Source organism: Lissotriton helveticus, chromosome 8 (genome assembly GCF_964261635.1).
Source record: "Lissotriton helveticus chromosome 8, aLisHel1.1, whole genome shotgun sequence".
In the NCBI taxonomy this organism is placed as follows: domain Eukaryota; kingdom Metazoa; phylum Chordata; class Amphibia; order Caudata; family Salamandridae; genus Lissotriton; species Lissotriton helveticus.
In genome coordinates, this window is record NC_136069.1 from 1,245,812,318 (window position 1) to 1,245,832,793 (window position 20,476).

Consider the following 20,476-nt stretch of genomic DNA (forward strand, 5'->3'; position numbering starts at 1 on the left):
CAAAAACCAAAGACGAAGAAACTGCAGGGTCAACAGCAGCCATAACAACATGAAAACACAGCAGCATCAACTGTAACAATATAGAGTAAGTGCATCTACCACCAAAGCAAGGCTCACAGCAGCAAAAACTGATTTCATGAGTTCAGCAACCACATATACGACCGTGGCAGGAACACAAAATGTTGCCAGCAGAACAGGGACTACATCAGAACACACTAATCAAACTATTGTGACCACTTCTACTGCAGAATTTGCAGCAACAGCTGCAACAATAGTTACAGAAATAACTTAAATTACATCCGCTTTCAAAACAGTGATACCTACAGTCCGGACCTCAGTAGCGACTGCAGCTGGCGGCAGGATAGTTACAATGAGACAAAGTACATTTGTAATCACAGAAAAGACAACAGCTGTCACCCCAACAGGCGAAACAGCAGCAACAATGACATTCACCACAGCAGGAACTACGGCAGCAAAAGTATCTGCCGGCACAGGAGGGGCCACATCAGCAACTACAGCTACCACATCAGCTTGGACAAAATCAGCAATCTAAGAAAATACTTCAAAAGGATTCACTGTAGCACCCACATTTGCTCCCACAGTATGGGAAATGTAAACATTTGATGGAGGTTGTTTGTCAGGGTTTCATTTAATTTAATTCCTTGCCCCCCACTTAGCCCATTGCAGACTATTAAAACCAAACCCCAGCTACAGTAGAATATAAGAGCCCCTGTAGTTGTGTGTTAAATCTATATGTGTCTGCTCCTTTACTGCCATCACTGCATCACAGGCATTAGTCAGGGCATATACTCACTATCCTAGTCGTACCAGTCGCTTCTTCTAAACTTAGGTTTAAATTGGGCTGTGGAGAGAAGATCCACTCTCAACCATATTGTGTGGGTGTAGCTATTGAAGAAAAATCCCTCTACTTCAGGTCTTGAAACCTGTAGACAATGTAATATCTGCCTTCTTGCTCAAAATGGGTGCCTAATGGATTGCTACTCTAGTATGGCAGCCACCTCCCTGCTCCGAGTGCTGGGACTTTATAAAGTAGGTGGAAAACAACAGTAGAGCGAGGAGTAGGTAAAGGGGTACCTCCTCTTCCCCAATATAATAATAGAAACAACGTGGGCAAACCCACAGGTAAGTGTTTACACTTATATTGACTCAATAAGATGTAATAGAGTACAGACGTCCAATGGATTTGTAAAAAGCCCCCTCACCCACCAACCTAGTTGGTGGCATGCTTCAGCATTGGGGTCCCAGCTGGGCTGCTGAATGCAACCCAGCTGTGCTTCGACGCCTGACTACAGCGGAGTGGGTTTAGTTGTTCAGTGCGGTGTGTGCTCAAAGGGTGGTGATGTTAAAAATGTCTCTAAGGAATGCCCAAACTATTTTTAGGGTCTTAGGACATGAATGACATGAATACAAACTCAGGCAGGGATATATGTAAGAGAAAAATGAAGAGAAAAATGTTACTTCAATATCCCTTAGTTGCAGGTCGACATGTTTCAGCCTTTTACGATAATCGTAAGGCTTTCTTCAGGACCAATATATGCGTGAAAAGCAGTGAGGTGGCTACAAAAGTGGAGGTAGCTGCTTGAGTGAAATATCAGCCCACACGCTAAGGTGTGCTGTGTGTGTGGTGGAAGAACCGTACTTACGGATCCACTTATTTTCAGCCAAATTAAAAAGGATCAGGTGGATCCTTCAACGGGGAGCCTCCTGTAGTCAAACATTCACCAAAGATGGTCTCCCTCCATACTAACCTTTTCTGTTCTTGATAGGATCCCGCCGGGAACAGGTTAGAATGGAGGGAGACCATCCTTGATGATTGTTTGACTACAGGAGGCTCCCCCTTGGAGGATCCGTCTTTTCAATTTGGCTGAAATTTCAACCATTAACTGGATTCTTAAGTACGGTTCTTCCACTACACACACAGCACACCTTGGCGTGTGGGCTGATATTTCACTCATGTGGCTACCTCCACTTTTGTAGCCACCTCACTGCTTTTCACACATATATTAGTCCTGAAGAAAGCCTTACGGTTATCGTAAAACGCTGAAACATGTTGACCTACAACTAAGGGATATTGAAGTAACATTTTTCTCTTCATTATATCCCTGCCTCAGTTTTTAATCATGTCCTAAGACCCTAAAAAAAGTTTTTTCGTATGGGCATTCCTAAGAGACCTTTTTAACATCACCACCCTTTGAGCACACACCGCACTGAACAACAAAACCTTCTCCGCTGTAGTCGGGCGAACGAAGCACAGCTGTGTTGAATTCGGCAGCCCAGCTGGGACCCCAATCATGAAGCATGCCATCAACTAGGTTGGTGGGTGAGGGGTCTTTTTACAAATCCATTGGAAGTCTGTACTCTGTTACATCATATTGAGTCAATACAAGTGTAATCACTTACCTGTGGGTTCGTCCACGTTGTTTATATTAACTTTATAAAGTAGGTCACCAAACAAATTGCAAGTGTTGTATCCTTTCTATTGGCTCTTATTTCCCAATAGGTGGAAATTCATTTTGTTACAGTTGAACAGTTGTGTTTCTCCGTAACGCTCATGGATCCTCCCACCCAAAGGGGTCACCCATTTATGATCTTGGGTACCACACATCAGAAAGGCTTCACCAACACTCATTAATTATATTTCTGTCCTAGAGGATACTTGGAAAAGTATAATTACATTATTCTAAACTAAGTTTGTCTCTACCAATTAATTAAAACAAACAGCGTCGGTATTACAAGTGGTATTATATGAAGCCCCAAAACTAATTTGAGAACATGCCACAAAAGTCTGTGTTTTAACCGATTTTGTCGAAAAGGTTGGTAAGTAATAGCAGATGGAATGTGCTTCCCAGTCACTTAGCCCCCTATCTATATCTCTAATCCTTTGGATTTAATAGAGCCAGCACCAGCTTTCAGATACCCACTAAATTCCTCATGAAACCCTGTTACTTTTTACATGCTTCCAGTCAGTAGAGGAGTAATGAATGCTAGGGTCTCAGCAGCAGCTCTGAGAGTCTCCTTTACTGAGCACACAGGAGAAAATACTGTACAGTCCCAACACTACTTGCCTGTTTGTTAGATTATTGCACAAGAATATTTTTGGTAGTCCAGAGGTCAGCGGGTCAATCAAAACAATATTGTATTTGTTTCCTTATCACATTGGTTGCAGTGTATTAAAGGGTGCTCAAGTCATTTTATGTGAAGGTTCCTCAGTTTACTAATCATCTTCCTCACACTGAAGTGTGTACAGTGTACCCTGAAGTCATTCTTTCTTCTCTGTATCCCTCAGAATAAGAAAAACACCCCAAAAGATCCCGCTTCTCTCTCCCATCTTTCTTCCTTCCCCTTCCTTTCCTCTCCAAAAATACCTTTCACTTGAAGTTCAGGAATATAGTGAACCATCGCTAACATGGCTTCTGGAGCCCCTTTACTTTTGGGTTGCATTGGCTGTCTCTTCCAGTTTCCATTATTTGGGTCTCAGCCCGAAGCCTGTTTGGTGACAAAGCACCTAAGTAATCATGAAATTATAATCTTCACACAAATGTATATTTTGCGTAATTTGTCATGGTCAGTATTGTCAGCCATATTTTTCAGATGCCAGTGTCACTGTAGTTTCATCTACTGATATACCGTAAATGCTGCCTCCCTGCCCCTTTGGTTCTGCACACCAAAGTCCGCATGTATCAAGTTTTTTTTGTGGTCGCAAACGGGCTGATTTGCAGAATCTGCCATGTTGGTATGCATCAAACCAAAACTGTGATTCAATAGCACGTTACCGAATTGCAATTTTGGCTTGCGACCAATCACCGATTCTTTATTTGGAAGGGCTGTTCCTTCCAAATCCCGAATCGGAATGGTATGCATTAATGTTTTGCGAGCGAATTAGGGTCATAAAACAAACAATTTACTGACTACAGAAGTGTATTGGTAATTCATTTGCAAATGGGAAGAGATCCCATTTTGCACCCCTTTACACTTGTGAATGTAAAAAAAAGTTTGTTTAAGAGAAGACAACTGTTTATAGGCCCACAGCGTCATTGTACACAAACAAATTGAAAAAATGGAAACTTTTCTTTTTAAACTACTCCCATTTTCCTTAAAGAAGAACGTGTTGTATTTAAAAATAAAAATTAAAAAAAGACTGCTTTATTAAAAAGCCATCACAGACATGGTGGTTTGCAGGCCGCCATTCCTGTGATGGTGTTGATTCCTAATGGGTCGTAAATTGCAACTTACCTCATTAACATTCATGAGGTAAGTTGGTTTGCAACCCACTAGAAATCGCCAAATGAAACTGAGTTTCATGCATTAGGAATAGTGATTTCCTAATTGCGAGTCGCAGACATTTGCAATTAGGTAATCGCTATACGTAATATTGGTATATTGGGCGCTAAATGTCTTGCATCACAATCAAAAACACTTTTTCTTTCAGCCAAATGCTTTCTGCTGTTATGCTGCTTCTTCAGCTCTGGAATAATGGAACAAAAGAGACGGATAATGAGAGATCAGCACAAGGAACCAGTGCTCCACTTCTACCATTACTCCAACGGTTTCAAAACATAATCTGTAATAAAGATGTGCAAAACACTGAAGAAGAAATGCAGGTAAAAGACCATTTCAGCATTATTGATGAATATTTTGTAGAAACATCTTTACCAAAGCTTGAAGAAACCACAATGATATATAAGCTAACATCATAACTATGATATATAAGCTAAAAATATAACTATGGGAAGCTTAAATGTTATTATTCATGTGTTACCAAAGCTTGAATAATTCCATGCTTTTCATTTATTTTAAAGTTATTGTGCAACGTAGGGCAAATTGAGTTCTCAGTGTCTTGCAAAGAGGAATACACGTTACTTTTGTGCATACTAAACTCAAATCTTTTCTGCCATATAAGTGCTCAGACTTCATATTTAATCCTCTCAATTCATCCATTCAGGACAATTCTTCCAACATCTCTCCTAAGCTCAGTGTAGTCCCTGCTTTCAATCTGTCCTTCCACCAAAGTGCTGCAGTGGCTACACTCCACACCCTTATTTCAGCCCCTGTGGCCTGGAGGAGTAACTTCTCACCAGAACATCATCAATCTAATGCATCTGGTAGGAAGCTGGCTCTTTTACATAGTGGAACAAAAAGAGATACTCTGTGTGAATAGTCAAGGCAAACCCCACAGTAATTAGAGGAACAAATGACACCCCAAATGATCTGTTTTGTGGTAGTGTGGGCGAGCAGTTAGGCATATCAGATGATAGTGCTAAGCATTTATTGCACACACAAAGAGGCACTAAGTGAGACACACACTCAATAATAAATTCTGACACCAATTTTATAAAAATAACATTCTTTTATATGAGTTTAGATACCACGATCATCTGAATCAGGTAAGTACTTTTAGAGTTATACATGTTTACAGTGTTCAAAAGTAGTAGTGCAGTTTTTTGAAGCGGTAATGTTATCCTATGGAGGGGGGGACATGTTCCTCATTCAGGCACTTAAAAACGACTTACAGGACCAATCTTCTGGACCTAAGGTGAGTATTAGGCAAGGTCCAAAGCAGCACCATCAAGTCACCTCTGGTGGCACTGAGCGACCGGGTGCAGAGGTGCTTTCCAGCATCGGGTGCCCAATGTTTTCGTATGGGGGGGAAAAATGGACTGCATTCGGGTACGTCACAGCGACTTACGGGGCCCAGTCTCCTGAACTCAAGGTGAGTATGGGGTTAGGTCCAAGGCCACACCAACGTGTCACCTTGGGAGGCTCATGGGCTTCCGGGTGCAGAGGTGTGTTAGGGCATTGGGTGTTCCATTCTCTTTAGTGGGGAACAGTCTGGTTGCAAGCTGGCTGGACCAACAAAGGGGATCAGGTCTCACAATGCTCAGGGACGTGTGTACACCTTTGGTCCTCTTCTCCCCGGGCCAGGGTGGCCGGATGCAGAGGTGTTCTGAGGTGTTGGGTTTTAGTCACCGGAGACACTCTCAGTAGAAGGGGCCTGCAAAAAGAGGCTGCAGGTGGTGTCGATGAATACACTGTGGGCAAACCCAAGGTGGGCTTTGTCTTTAGAGTGTCGGGGGGACAAGCTGGCACCATTGTCCTACTTCAACATGGGCTGGGGGCAAGGTTGCACTGGTGTTTCCTGGTGTCTGATTTGCTGCAGTCAGGAGTTCTCACAGTTCTTTGAGTACCTTCAGGATGCAGGTAAGCGGCGCTGCTACTTTTTATTAATACGAGGTGTTTAATACCAAACACCATATGTTTCACTGAAGCCATTATGTAGCTGGGGAACTCGTTTTGACCAGTGCCCAGTACACACCTTAAAATGGCTTCCCTGCTCACTTGCAGTAGCCAGTAATTGAACTAGACATCACAGGGGCATATCCGCTCATGCAGATATGTCCTCACATAAAATATAATGCACCCTGCGTTAGGGCTCAAAGCCCTGCTGTAGGGGTATCTTACATATATTAGATGCAGTGACTTTACATGACACATAGGAGTGTGACATGTAATTTTTTCCCTCATGGTTTGCACCATGTCACGCAGCCTCCATCAGCAGTCTGTGCTTAATTTGTGTGTGGGTTCCTTAGGGTGGCATAAGATATGTTGCATCCCTTTGGGCCCCTCTTTAGCACTCAAGTGGTAGGTACCTGGGGTACCATTTACTAGGGATTGCAGAAGTGCCAATGTCCTTAGCCAATTGAGGCACAATTAGACTACACCTTGTTTTGGAGAAGGAGCACGGGCACTGAGCTCTGGGAAGCAGGCCTTGGTGCGCTGTTGGAGTCGAAAATCAGCATTTGGTAACTAAAAAGGGGGCAACATGTTGGGGATAACTGCAACAAAAGCCCAGTTTTCTGCATATCTAAATGCTAGCCTCCATGGTTAGTTTGTTTAATTCTAACAATGGTTTACCTATTTGTGTGTAAGCCCTTTACTATGTAGCACTCAATTGAGACCATCTCCAATACTAATACTGGGTGTTGGTAGCACTATGCCCCCATTATATACTGTCCTATATAATGCTACCATTGCTAAACGTGGAGTCCTAGCCTTGTGTGGCAGGGATCACAGCTCCTTTTCGAGCTGTCTGAAGTAAGTGCCAGTAACGTGGTATGAATAGTTTTGTAGTACTTAGATGAATCAGATCAGAATATATATATATATTTTTGTCAAATCTGTTAATTGGCATCCCCCCACCCCCAAAAATAAACAGTACAGTAATGGAAATCACAGTTTATTGGACAGTTTCTCATGGGCGGCGCAGCAAAGGGTTATGTCGGGTATACTGCGAGAAGCTTTGTAACAGGAAATCACGGGGCACAAAGTTATATGCACAATCAGTAGAGGGATTACCCACCCAACGCTGGCCAAACGTGTGCTGTCAGGGCCATCGCCCCAAGTTAAGTCCATGGCTGTTCACACGCTAAGTCTCTGTGCATCAGCATGAGTGAGGATGGATCCTTCCAGCACCAGTTGTACGCTCAAGATTGACTTTTTATATATAACAGTTGAAACCAAACAGCAAATGAAAATACGAAGAAACGATTGCAGCTACAGGAAAAAGGAAGAAAACACATCATTACCTACTGGTCCCCCCCCCCCCTTCCCCCCCAAAGACAAACCCCCCCCCCATTCTCCGTACACACCTGTTCTCCGAACACAATTACATTACATTATACACCAGGAGCCCATATGCCCCAGCAATCGAGGTTGCCAGTCAAATAGGTAGTCATTCTGCAGCTCATCCCGCGGCACACCCTAACTCTCCGGCAACATCACTCAATCCTCCGCGTCTTATGCACCCCCCACCCCCTGTCTCGCTGCAAGGCATCAAGCATTCATTCCCCCCGCCCCGCCATAGGTTCTCTCCGGAGTCCCACCGTTTCCTCCCTGCGTATGGCCGTCCACTCTGCCCGGGCCCACGCCTGAAGGGAAGAGTTCCACGCCTGCGTACTTGGCGGGTCGCTCGCCTTCCGTGGCCACCACCAGCCCCAGGTCCAAGAAGCGAGAGGATGCCCTGTCTTTGGGTGGTCTCTTGAATTGGTGCAGTATGTACTCCGGCCACTCCAGGTATGTTGCGACCCGTGCATCTACGAAGTGAATCGCCTATTACGCCCCAGTAGGAGGCCAGCCTGGGACAGCTCCATAGGAGGTGGAGGAGCCCCGCATCTAGTTCCCCGCACCTGGGGCAGGACGCGTCCACTCGGTGGAAGTACCTATTTATGAGCGCAGGTGTGAGGTAGGCCCTGTGTATCACATAAAGCTGTATTTGGCGGAAGCGCAGGTATCTGGGGATGCGCACCGGGCTCTTCAGTATTTTGTTCCAGTCCTTGTCAGACAACGCCCTGCCCATGTCCTGCTCCCATTTAGCCCTGAGGGGAGTTAAACTGATCCCTGTATGCGCCCTCAAGGACCCCGCAAACCAGCGCACCAAGTGCCTACCCCTCCCCATGACATGTAGGTACTGTATGGTTAAGTGTCTCAGGCTCCGATGCCATGTCTCCCCACTTGGCCGTCATTTTAGCTATAGGGACCGGTGCAGCAGGAACCCCCCTGGGGAAAGTCCATCTGCCTCTACCAGCGTTTCGTATGGTACCAGCGCACCGTCACGGTATAGGTCTCCCAGTGTCACTATGTCTGCCTCTTTCCAGTGGTCCAACATGGGCCGCGCAAGGACGCACCCCCCTAACCCCCCCCCCCCCCCCCACCCCCTAGGAAAGCCTCCAATGGCACTGCAGGCGCATATGTTGGGACCTTCCGGGTAATGTAGAGGGCTCTGCGGAAGCACTTGTAGGCTACCGCCAGCAGTAGCGGGGCAGGTCTTGCAGGCGCCGCCAGCGGGTGGAAGAGCTGGGAAATTCGCTCTAGCGAGTACTGCGGCTCCGCCGTGGCGGTGTCTTCCCTACCTCTGTCCGCCAGCCAGCAAGCGATCCACTGGAGCTGTGCCGCCAAGTAGTAATGCTCAAAGCAGGGAGCAGCCAGTCCGCCGCTATCTGTCGGCAAGAACAGTTTCGGAAGCGCCAGCCGGTGTCGGGACGTTCCCCATATGAAGTCCCGCAGTATCGTGTTGAGCGAGGAAAAGAAGGAGGGTGGCACATAGAGGGGCAAGTTGACAAAGTAGTACAGGAGTCTAGGGAGCATAATCATTTTGGCCAGGGCCACCATGCCCGTCGTGGTCAGCGGAAGAGTAGTCCAAAAACGTATCTGGGATCTAAGCGCTGTCACCGCCCTACCCAGGTTGCCGTCGAACAGATCGGACGCTTGTCGATAGACCTGTACCCCTAGGTACCGGAAGGTGTCAGCCTTCCATTGGACCCACATGGCACCAAGGCGGTACCCCGGACCTTCCGTCTCCGCATTGAAGGCATATAGGCATGACTTGCCCGCGTTTACTTTAAGCCCCGAAACAGCTGCGAACTGCTCTAGTGCTTGGGCCAGCCTCTCCGGTATATGCGCCACGTCCCTAACGAACACTACCAAGTCATCTGCGTAGAGCGAGACCTGGTGTGTCGTGTCCCCTAGTGGAATCCCCGCTCCTAGTGTCCTCCGCAACATCGCCACCAGCGGTTCCACTGCCAGAGCAAACAGCAGCGGGGACAGGGGGCATCCCTGACGAGTGCCCCGGCCAACCGCCACTGGCTCCGAAATATATGGACCCAGCCTCACCCGAACCTCAGGGTTCGTGTAGAGGAGCCAGACCAGAATATTTTAAAGCTGAAAATACATAAATTGAACATTGCCACTTAGTGAAAAATTGATCTGCAACATCAGCTATGGGTGGATGTCTTCCATCGCCTCCATCCTCTCTGTAGCCGGATTAGGCTGCTTCTAAACTACGGGCACAGAAATCCAACAACCCTAAGGTAGCCTTGATCCCTAGTTGTCTAAACCCATCCGTATGAATCGGAGTGTGGGAAGCTTACAGTCTCTCCAATTCCTAGGAGTGCATCTGATGGACTTTGCATAATACATCCTATAGGTGGTATACTTCCTGAATTGCTGGAAGATGCTGAGGTGCCTCTGTACCGTTTGCAGAGGTTCCAGTGGCCACACATGCAATGGTATTTTGTCCTCCACTTTAGTGCGTCACTTAAATCCTTTTACCAGACTTTCTAGTGTGATGCAGCACATCCGAGGCATTATGAACAGTGCGGATAAAAGCAGGGAAAAAGGAGAGCTCTGTCTTGTCTACTTACCTTAGGAATATAACATTGCATCCATTAGCTCAAAGTTATTAAACTGAACCCAATCATAATATTTTTACTTAGCAGTGAAGCTGTCTATATTGTAGATGATGTCATAGTAGAATCATATTTCAATAAGACCAATGCTAAAGTAAATTTATTAATGTTATTAAGCCCGTTGAAAGACGTCACCCCTTAATAAATCCCACTTGGTATTTTTATACTTTGCACCACCTGAGTTTGTTGAAAACAGAGTGCAGTAATTAAAGATTTCAGTTAAGCTTGGTGGATGAGGCTACAGATTCCCATTTATTCATACAGGAGTATAGATGAAGAGGGTTGGGGCAATGGCAACAGTCCTTTCAAGAAGCTGGTTTGCACTCTAATAAGCACTAACAGATTGGACCGACTCTAAAGTTCAGTTCCCTATTCACTGCTAATATATTTTGTAGCTTTAGTCAAAGGACGCAGCCGCAGACTTTCAATTTTTAGAACTGCAGCCTGGGATAGTGCAGTGCCATTCAAATAGATTTGATCTAGATCCAATAAACAACCAAAAACGTAGATTTGTGAACATTAGTTGTACTGTTAAATTCCACACGGAGTTGATCAAAAGAAGTTAAATGATGTGCTAAACCATTTTTCAGACTTGCACAGCAGACAGCGTTGTCAGCATAAAATAAGAGAGGAATGTATTCCAGACGTACTCCAGGGACATCATAACAAACCTCTTTCGATACAGATTAAAAGCTTTTAAAGTGATTGAACAGAGATGGCGTTCCATGATCCTCAAATCTCTTGTGACAAACTAGATTTATGTTGTTAATTTTGTATGGCTCATCCAACGAAATTAAAGATATGGAAAAGGGACCTCCGATCAGTAGACTCCGGTGAAATAACGGCCCACTGTAATTTGGCCCTAGCCAACCTGGTTGAGGCGCTGTCACTCACCGACTCATCTCCAACATCATGGATGACATTGCTCCAATTCAACAAAAAAATGCCTCAATAAAAATATCCAAACCTTGATATAATGACAACTTCAACACCGAACGCCGCAACCTTAGAGCACTCGAACATTCCTGGCGATCCAATCCCTCTTCGAAACAACTAAAACTCCTGAGAGAGGCTAGGAGCCTCTACAGAAAACAAATCAAGAGCGCTAAGTCTGACTACTTCAGACACCAACTGGACCAAGCGGCAAATCGCCCCAAGAAACTCTTCGAGTTGGTCAAACAGCAATCAGTAGTAGGTCCCAACCACTCTGACGCTGGTGGCACCCCTCCCTCTTGCGACTAACTTGCTGCTTTCTTCACGGAGAAAGCAAGACTCCTCTCCATTGACCTCGCCTCTAAGAAGGCTCTATTGTCTTCTTCCAGGGACATACCATCCCATGACCTTTAAGGAAATCACAGATCTACCAGCCTGATCCCCAAGATTAAAGCGTCATGGTGCACCTTTACTCCACTTAGTGAAAGACATCTACAAGATCCTTCTGAATATCAACCTAACCAACCAGTTCAGTGACCCGTTACCCCTGGTCATCTTCAAAGAAATCAAGAATGTACTCATCCCCACCTGGACAAAGATTTTAAACGCCTCGCTTTCACAAGGTACGATCCCTGACAGCCTAAAAGCAGCTCTGGCATCACCTCTACTAAAAAACCTAACGCTGACAAAGCTGATCTCAATAACTTCCGGCCTATCTCCAACATCCCCACCCTAGCGAAACTCATAGAAAAATGCGTACAATCCCAACTCTATGCGCATATAGAGCATTTCCAACTCCTTGACCAGCTTCAATCAGGCTTCTGGAACGGGCACAGCACCGAGTCGGCACTCACTCACGTCATGGATGCCTTGTTAAAAATGCTTGACCAAAATGAATCCTGCCTCTTGATCCTCCTTGATCTTTCTTCCGTATTGAACACGATTAATCATGACAACCTCCTCGAAACTCTGAAAAATAGGATGGATTTTTCTGGTCCGGTGCTACAATGGTACTCATCTTTCCTCCACCACAGATCTGAAAGGGTCATTGCAAACCTCTCTCTCTCTCTCCCGCCCTTTCCAATTTTCATGCTGGTCCCCCAAGGATCCGCCTTCTCTCTGATCCTCTTCAACCTGGTCTTGGAACCTTTAGCTAACTCTTTAAACCCTTCAAACACTCTCTTACATATGTTTGCGGACGATATGCAACTCTATTTGAAAATCTCTTCCCCCCCGAAAACATCATCTCTCTCAACTCGACCCTAATGTCTACTCAAAACTGGTTAACTGAGAACCATCTTCTGCTCAACACCTCCAAAACGGAATTCCTGGTCATCTCCCCTCCGAACCACAGCCCCAAGCTTGACCTCTGGTTGAATCACCTCACTCCTTTTAACTGCACTCCTCATCATAGACTCAGCCAAATCGCTCGAAGTTACCTTGGATAAGTACCTGAATATGAAAAATCACATCAGTTAGGTATGCAAGGGAATACATTCTTACCCTAATTCGGCTAGGCAAACCTGCTCAAAGATATCGCTCTTACTTCCATTGGACTATCATTTGTTATGGTTCTTTTTTGTGCAACTGTCCCTGAATATGCGATCATTCCTGTTTTTTTTACTCCTACTTGATGTCAGTTTTGCATCTATGTCCTTCCTCCCATCCTATTGTAAAGCGCTCTGATATCCCTCGGGATCTTGTTTGCGCTGCATAAAACTTTATAAATAAATAAGTATGAATCTACAGATGACTATTATTTGATGATTATTCATGGTACAGTGCAGTTTTAAAGACTTTTTATAATTGACCATTTGAAATGTTGCCTTTTTAACAATTAGTCATTATTTGACCTATTGCTCCTTTTTGAAAATTAAACATTTTGATAATGTCTCATATGTTACTTAGCGCTATAGTGTCATACCAATGGTAGAAGTATTCTGCATGAATGCTAATAACATAACATTTAAATGCTGCATGTTTTCTTTATATCACGCAGATTCTTTCTTGCCCTCTGACACCCAATGAGAGTTTCCTAAGATATCTGACCCTGCCACAGGACAATGAACTAGCTATTGATCTTCGACAAACCGCAGTTGTGATTATGGCTCACTTAGATCGCCTGGCCACGCCTTGTATGCCTTCTCCGTGTAGCTCACCTACGTCTCACAAGGTACCTGTATGCTTTCCTGTATATATACAGATTAGACCACACACATTTTGCACTGTTACATAGTATGCCATGCATCTGTGATATTATTTGAATATGTGGCACAGCCTCCTCTTTAGAGGCGCTTTGGCAATTATGGTAATTTCATTATGAACCAGTCATAGAGTTAAATAAAACCATACTTAGTGTGCAGTCTATGCAAATGTGTTGATTTTTAAAGGAATTTTAAGCAATACAAGGAAGGTAAAGATGCACATGTTATTGATGGACAGATTAAGAAGTGTCGAAACCGGTTAAAGTTTGCATTTTGTATATGCTTTCGCTACATCGACTTAGCATTTCGGAAGGGACAAAGGCCAGTGACCCCTCTTGCACTTTCACTCAAGCAGATAATCAAATCACAAATTTTCTCTCCGTGAGTCGTTGCATGGGAAGATCAATAGAGTAGGGTTTGATGTAAGGCTACTGAGATTCTACTTCCGTAAAGTGTCTTTACTATTAAAGAGAATCTCAGAAGGGAAGGAATGTTTTGCATAATTTGCCAAATAAAATTACCAAACGAAAAAGGTGAGGATTGTGGAAGCCTGTGCAAAGAATCATGAATTAAGATTGAGATGCTGCAGCATACACATTTTATGCCTTCTGAAGGAGGTGGTAGGACCTAGGATAATAGATTGTAAAAGATTGCTTATGTAATTACTGGGAGAAGGTAAATTGTCTGGTGGGGTTGTGGTAGAAAGGATGCATTGTACCGTGACAAAGTAGTATGGTGTGGTCTGGGAGTATTGAGGGGCGTGAAGCTACACTTTTAGGGTGAAATATGGGGGATCAGGTAGTTGGGAATGGGCAGATCAGAGTAGAGTGGGAGTTGTGACAGACTTATTTTGGAGTTTTTAGAGTGCATTGCTCCAGAGGTGGCAACCCAACTTCCAGTGAGGAACTTGGTACCAGGCGGAAACAGGAAGTGTTAATGAAGGTGGATCTCAGTCTGCATGGGAGAAAAGAAAAAAAAAGTTTTTTTAATTTTATGAAATAACAAAAAAGCAAAGCATCTAAATGCCTCACATCTAGGTGAGTGTGGGAGAGCATAGATGTACGGGAGTAGTGCAGTGAAGAGGCAGTAACTTTTGTTCAGGAGGCTCATAAGGAGAATGCAGATAAAATTATATGTGGCCCTTTGCCTTTTACAGTAGATTTTTTGGGCGTGTTTTTAACTTGATAATGGAATCCTCAGGGGAACAACTAATACTAGGGAATTAATTTTATTATTGTGGTTTATAAATGGTTGTCCGTGACTCGAACATTCTGCTTCGAAGGTTTAGCTAGTTGACATGGAACAGTCTTGGCTTTTTTAAACCCCACTACCTAGAGCAGTTCACCAACTTAATCACATTACTTGCAGGTAAGACATGCTCTCGAGGCAAATGGGAATTCTGAGTGAGGTCCAGGATTACAGTCCCATGGAGGCGAAGTTGACCAAGGGTCTTCTGGGTCAGAAGGGCATCTCCCGCCTATACACGTCCCTCCTCCTTAATATGCCTGATCACCTCAGGAAATTACAAGACACCTGGGTAAACAACATGGGGGAGCTAGACAAGGACGACCACGGGCGTGAAGTGAAACTGGCTTCATGTTGGTTGGTTGACTCTCCCTTCCAACCTTGGACTACTACAACTCTGTTATTTTCACTGCACATACTGTAGCCCAGATAGGCTGTGGAAGATGGGCCGGATAGCGTCCATATGCTGCCAGCGTTGCGGGGACCCAGATGGGTCATTCTGCAATGTTATATTGCTCCTTTCTGGACCACAATACATAAGCTTATCACACAGGTCTCTGAAACCCTGGAACACAAGCTGGCCCTCTTAGTGATTATGGAAGTCTGGTCTAACACTAGATACCAGAGATTATTTGCTGGAATTGGTTACCTGGTACCCAGATGTTGGGCGACCCCATAAACCTTATTTTGCCTCCACTTGGATGGACTTCTACTGCAGAGCTGAAAGGAAATATGTGGCGAGGGTGCACCTCTAAACTTTAAAAGATTTGGGGCCCAGACTTGCAGGTTGTATGGATGATGACGGCTGAGTCTTATGCTTTGTTCTTTCCACTTATATTTGGTTAGGATTGGGGGAAGGGTGGTCGCGACGTGGATTACATTTATCACCGTTTTACCATTGATGTTGCCTTAACGTAGAGCCTTGGTTGTATATTGAATGTGGTTTAGTAAATGCAAAAACAATACACCGATGTATTAAAAATAACATAAAAAACAAACGCTCAGCCAAAAAGTATACATTGAAGTGATTAACGGCATCTCAGTTTGCTCAATTAGCAATGGTCGACATGAGACATCAGAAAAATGCACTTTTTTAATGACTGTAGGGCAAATCTAAAAATTGCTATTTTTATACAATTGACTTTCCAGTCTATATATTTTTTGTCAACATCTGATAAAGGTTTCGAGACCAGAACAAACTTGTGTTTCTGATCTCTTGTTCCCTCCATGCCAGTGGCAGAGGCTTACTGCTTTGAAGTGGCTGATGTAACCTATTGAGTTTGTCTTTGCCTCTTATGTAGAACATACCAAATTGAGCTAACAACCTACTCTCTTTAATGCAGTTTGGTAAATAATTCCATTCGGTCTGGAGAAACCATTTTCATATTAATCGGTTAGCTCAATTTTACTTCTACTGGACATGATTAAATTCTGGCATATTGGTTATGGGGATGGAAGGATGGACGGACGGCATGTTACATCAGAGGTCCTTTGCACAGTACTGTACGCCTCCCTTGTGCTAATTGTATCGATTTTGGTGACCCTGGTATGTTTTCCTGCTGAGGAGACTCATGCTGTGAGGTTCTTGAGGGGTGCTTCATATGATTTTGTTATTTATATGCTCTCCAACAAAGTAGTCAACTTTGTTGGAGATAGAAATGCACACAGAGGGATTCTTGTTTTAACATGGTTTAACATTCGTCCCATTGTTCAGGGCGTGTAACGGTATGATGGACGTGTGGAGCAGCTAATTGATAGTCATGACATTTTTACCAGCATCCAATTTTGCGCAATGCTGGCTACTAGCCTTTCTTTGTAATTTGATGCAGTATGTCATGACTGCAGATCTTTCCTCTGGAGCCTGAGTGGTATGTTTGTGCTATGTTTATTAGTATATGGAAAGGATGTTGGGCCAGCCCAGGCTGAATACCCACATGTGAACCTGACACCCGCACATGAATGTAAGCCCTCTTTTCTTGGGTTTCCACACTAGATAGTGGAGGGCTTTCCGTGGCTGTGTCCCAGTTTTTCTTGCATCTCTTCTCTTTCCTGCACAGGTTACTGTAACCTAGTTTATGTACCTAGGTCACATCGGTAAGCTATCTGGAGCAGAGAGAACATCGTTGTTTTAACTTCAACTAGACAGCTAGTTTCGACTAGTTGACCTGTGGCCTGCAAGATGCAACATCTTGAAAATGACTGCAGTCTTTGCCTCTGTTCTCCTCTCAAAAAAGATTGCACTGCCTGCTCATAAGTCCCATCATGGTAAAGGGAGCAGAAGCTGAGAAACAGCCCCTTATCTTTAAGAAATGCACATTTCCTTCTAGTATTTGTTGGGCGCTTGCTCCTGAGGCATTGTGAGCTTTATGTAATGTTAATCACCTTATAACTTGCCTCTGCCTCAGGGAAGGTGCAGTTGGAATTCATTGTTTTCACCAGAAGTGCAATTGCTGCACCATTAGCTTGTGGCTGGTTGGTTCAGCACCAGCTGCTTCTGATTCACCATATAGTTTGGCCCTGTTAGGCTAGCAAGTGTACATTTTGAATTTAGTGAAGCTCTGTACACCAGTAAAGGTGAAGGGTTGGAGCTGGAGCAATATGAAGTTTCTTCTTTAGAAGTTGGTACCAGATTGAGAATTAAGGCAGGCATGCCACTTGTTTCTTTCTCCCGAGGTGAAGGAGGTAGAGACCGCCTTACTAGCTTGCCAGTTGACAGTTTGAAAATGCTCTGAAGCCCACCTACTGTGAGAGCTGCAGGAGTATAAGTTGCTTGAGGACAAGGAGTGTGCTAAAGACTGTTGTGGCAAAACTGCTACCCAGCATTCCCCAAGAAGTGCTTTGCTACCCCTCTCCACATTGACACAAGTGAGATCCCTGCTGCTTCAGGCACCTGTTTGCCAGGAACAGTTAGGAGCTTAGGAGCCTCTGGGTGAACCACTGCCTTTTTGCGGAAGCACTTTTGCTTCTTAGTAACTGTTGCCCCCTAGATCTCGAGATGTTGCTGGCCTTCCTGCAGTGTCCCGCTGCTTGGTCGCTTGCCACCATTCCAACAAAGGGGTGTAGCACCTGATTTCCCTATGACATTACTCGTACCGTATAACCTGCTGCTTGCTATTGTGCCCCGCCTTTCTGTTCTCTTCTATGGCTGTGAATGCTACATCCCCTTTCGATGTGCACTTCTGAGAAAACCATCACTCTCTCACAGCCTTCTTGAATTTAGCACTCTGTACAGCAAGCTGCTGGTCTGGTAACTGCAGAGTGCTCCTAGACCACACTGAACTACTTAGTGTAAGCACAGCATTGAGCATCGAGGCCACAATAACGCTTAAGAACATGGAAGTGTTCTTTGTGTCCACCACGTGCGCTAAATGTGCCTGTTTACTATTGAATAAAGTCAGAATATCTTTATGAAGTTGTACCACTCTTGCTAAGTAGGTTTGGAGTGCTTGTATAAGAATCCCTGGTGGGTTCCTGTTGATTTTTCTTTTGCATGTCCAAGTGCTTGAATTAATTTTGATGAGAAGTAATTGTACTGGTCAAGTTTGTAACATCACATACTATTCGGTGGAGGGACACAGAATGCATTAATATATACATCAGTGTAAGATCCCAGCTTTGCTATTGAAACCTGAGATATTATTTGCTGCCACATCAGTCGCCCAGGGTGGACACATTGAATGTGATTGGGCTCTTAATATAGCATGAAGCTCCTAGAAGCACTTGCTATAGCGGTATGGAGCCAGTGCTTTCTGAACATCTGGGAGTTTTGGGAATTCAGGTATCATGACAGGCAACCAAATACCTTAGTTGGAATCAAGATTAGCTAAACTTTCTGATTTTCCTCGCCCAATATTAGCATCTTCTGTGATTATATAAATATACATTGCTGGTGAAAGGGTTTAGAAGCATAGGTATGTGGGTTTGTGACTTACTGTAGCAAAATTGCCCTCACTAATGATTAATATGAAGAATGTGATGCTTTAATCAATTTCTACTAAAGGGTCAATGCAGTACCCCTACAATAATGCTGTAACAATGATAACCGTGTGCTTCATGCAGTTTTCTAATATGCACTGCTGACTTACAGTACACTTCTTTGAGGTACACCTGGGTGATGTTTCAGTCTAAATATAAAAAGAACAATTTTATGTTTTAGTTAAATCGTACATTGATCTTGCATTATGGAAGCCATTCACATTGAATTAGTGAATTAATAACTAGAACTGCTCGTAAAAGTGAGTGAATAGTGATGGCTTGGAGACCTGATTTGGCAAGATCTCTCATCCTAGGAACCATATAATTATAGGATTGGAAACGGTCTCCTCTTATGTGTGCCAACCAAACAGGCTCCTTATCTCCGTGGTCATATTCTTTGCCATGATCTATCGATAATTTTACATTTCTTGTGATCTGCATCGGAATGAGGGCCTTCTAGATATCAATGTGCCTTTGAACTTCAAAGTTAAATGTTTTATAAAAAGTTTTAGTCTAGAATTTGCCCATCCTTATAAAGAATCACAGGATGAAAATGAAATTGTGATGAATCTACTTTCAATTGAAACTTTCTTTTTTGTTTAAACTTGCAGGGATCATTACAGGAAGTCATAGGTTGGGGCTTGTTAGGCTGGAAATATTATGCCAATGTGAATGGCCCTATTCAATGTGAAGCGCTTGCCAATCTTGGGGTTACGCAAATTGCATGTGCAGAGAAGTGCTTTCTAATCTTATCCAGAAATGGCCGTGTTTATATGCAGAACTACAACAGCGACACTCTGGTAAGTGGATAAAAGACAACAAGTGCTTACTGCTTTTAAAATAAGCATTTGCTTTCTTTTTCATTTCTGCTTATTTGATATTTTGCTTCTTGTTTTCAACTCCCCTTCCCTCTGTGAGCCAGAAACTGTTTGAATAAAATCATTGTAATAGTAGATAGAGGGAGAGGTGTGTCGCAGCGGCCAGAGCACCTGACTCCGGAGCACAGGACTCACGGTTTGATCCTTGGTGGCATTTCAGCTAAGCACCATGTGACTCTGGGTAATAGCTCACTTAATCTCCCCTACGGCCCCAGCGCCTTGAAACCTTAACGGGTGATATGTTTACGTTTTACAAATGTGGATTTATTTATTTATTATGTCAGTGATGTTTATGTAAGGTTCAAAACTTTTTTTTATAAAACAATTACCTCTAAATCTTGATGGAGCCAGTGACTTCTTTTGGAATGACACCACTGAACTCCTACTCTTACCTACTGTAATTTGCTGATTTATAAGCTTGCAGAGTCAACAACTTCAGAACATTTAGCAAATTAGTGCACACAATAACCTCCCCAGAATTCTAATGCTTACTCTTTGCTTTTGCCTTAAACCCCATGTTCATAAATACCCACTTTGCTTAAGAACATACCATCTAAATTGACCATCTTACATTTTCTAGGCCTTTTATTTATTAGGGAAGCCTGGTTCTTCCAATCATTGTTTCTCTCATTGGATCTCGGTCTCCATGTTGGTTACCTTCATGTAACACCAAGACAAACTAAATAAATGAGGGGATGGAGTTGAGCTAATTTTTCAACTCCTCCTCGAAGAATAATGTTGCAGACACTAAATATACTTAACGGTACATGCTCCAACCTTTGGCTTTCAAAATATCTGCTACCCAGCTCGATACAGCTTGAACTAAATGGATCACCTAAGTGATCTATTTACATCTTTTGATTTAATAGACCTCTTTACAGGATAATAATCACCTAAAATGACCTCTCAAATGTGAAAACCTAACTAGTGGTGCTACATCTGCCGCCAGCTTCTTAAGCTTGTTGCAACAAAAACCTAA

At 43.8% G+C, this 20,476-nt stretch overlaps 1 protein-coding gene across 1 annotated transcript in view; it reads left to right on the plus strand.

Annotated features, from left to right (window-relative positions):
- Positions 1 to 20,476, plus strand: part of HERC2 (HECT and RLD domain containing E3 ubiquitin protein ligase 2) — a 1,611,099-nt gene that overhangs the window by 169,465 nt on the left and 1,421,158 nt on the right. The window contains 3 exon segments of the mRNA XM_078658234.1: positions 4,451 to 4,622; positions 13,195 to 13,368; positions 19,231 to 19,419. Of these exon segments, the coding sequence (XP_078514360.1) occupies positions 4,451 to 4,622; positions 13,195 to 13,368; positions 19,231 to 19,419 (535 nt within the window).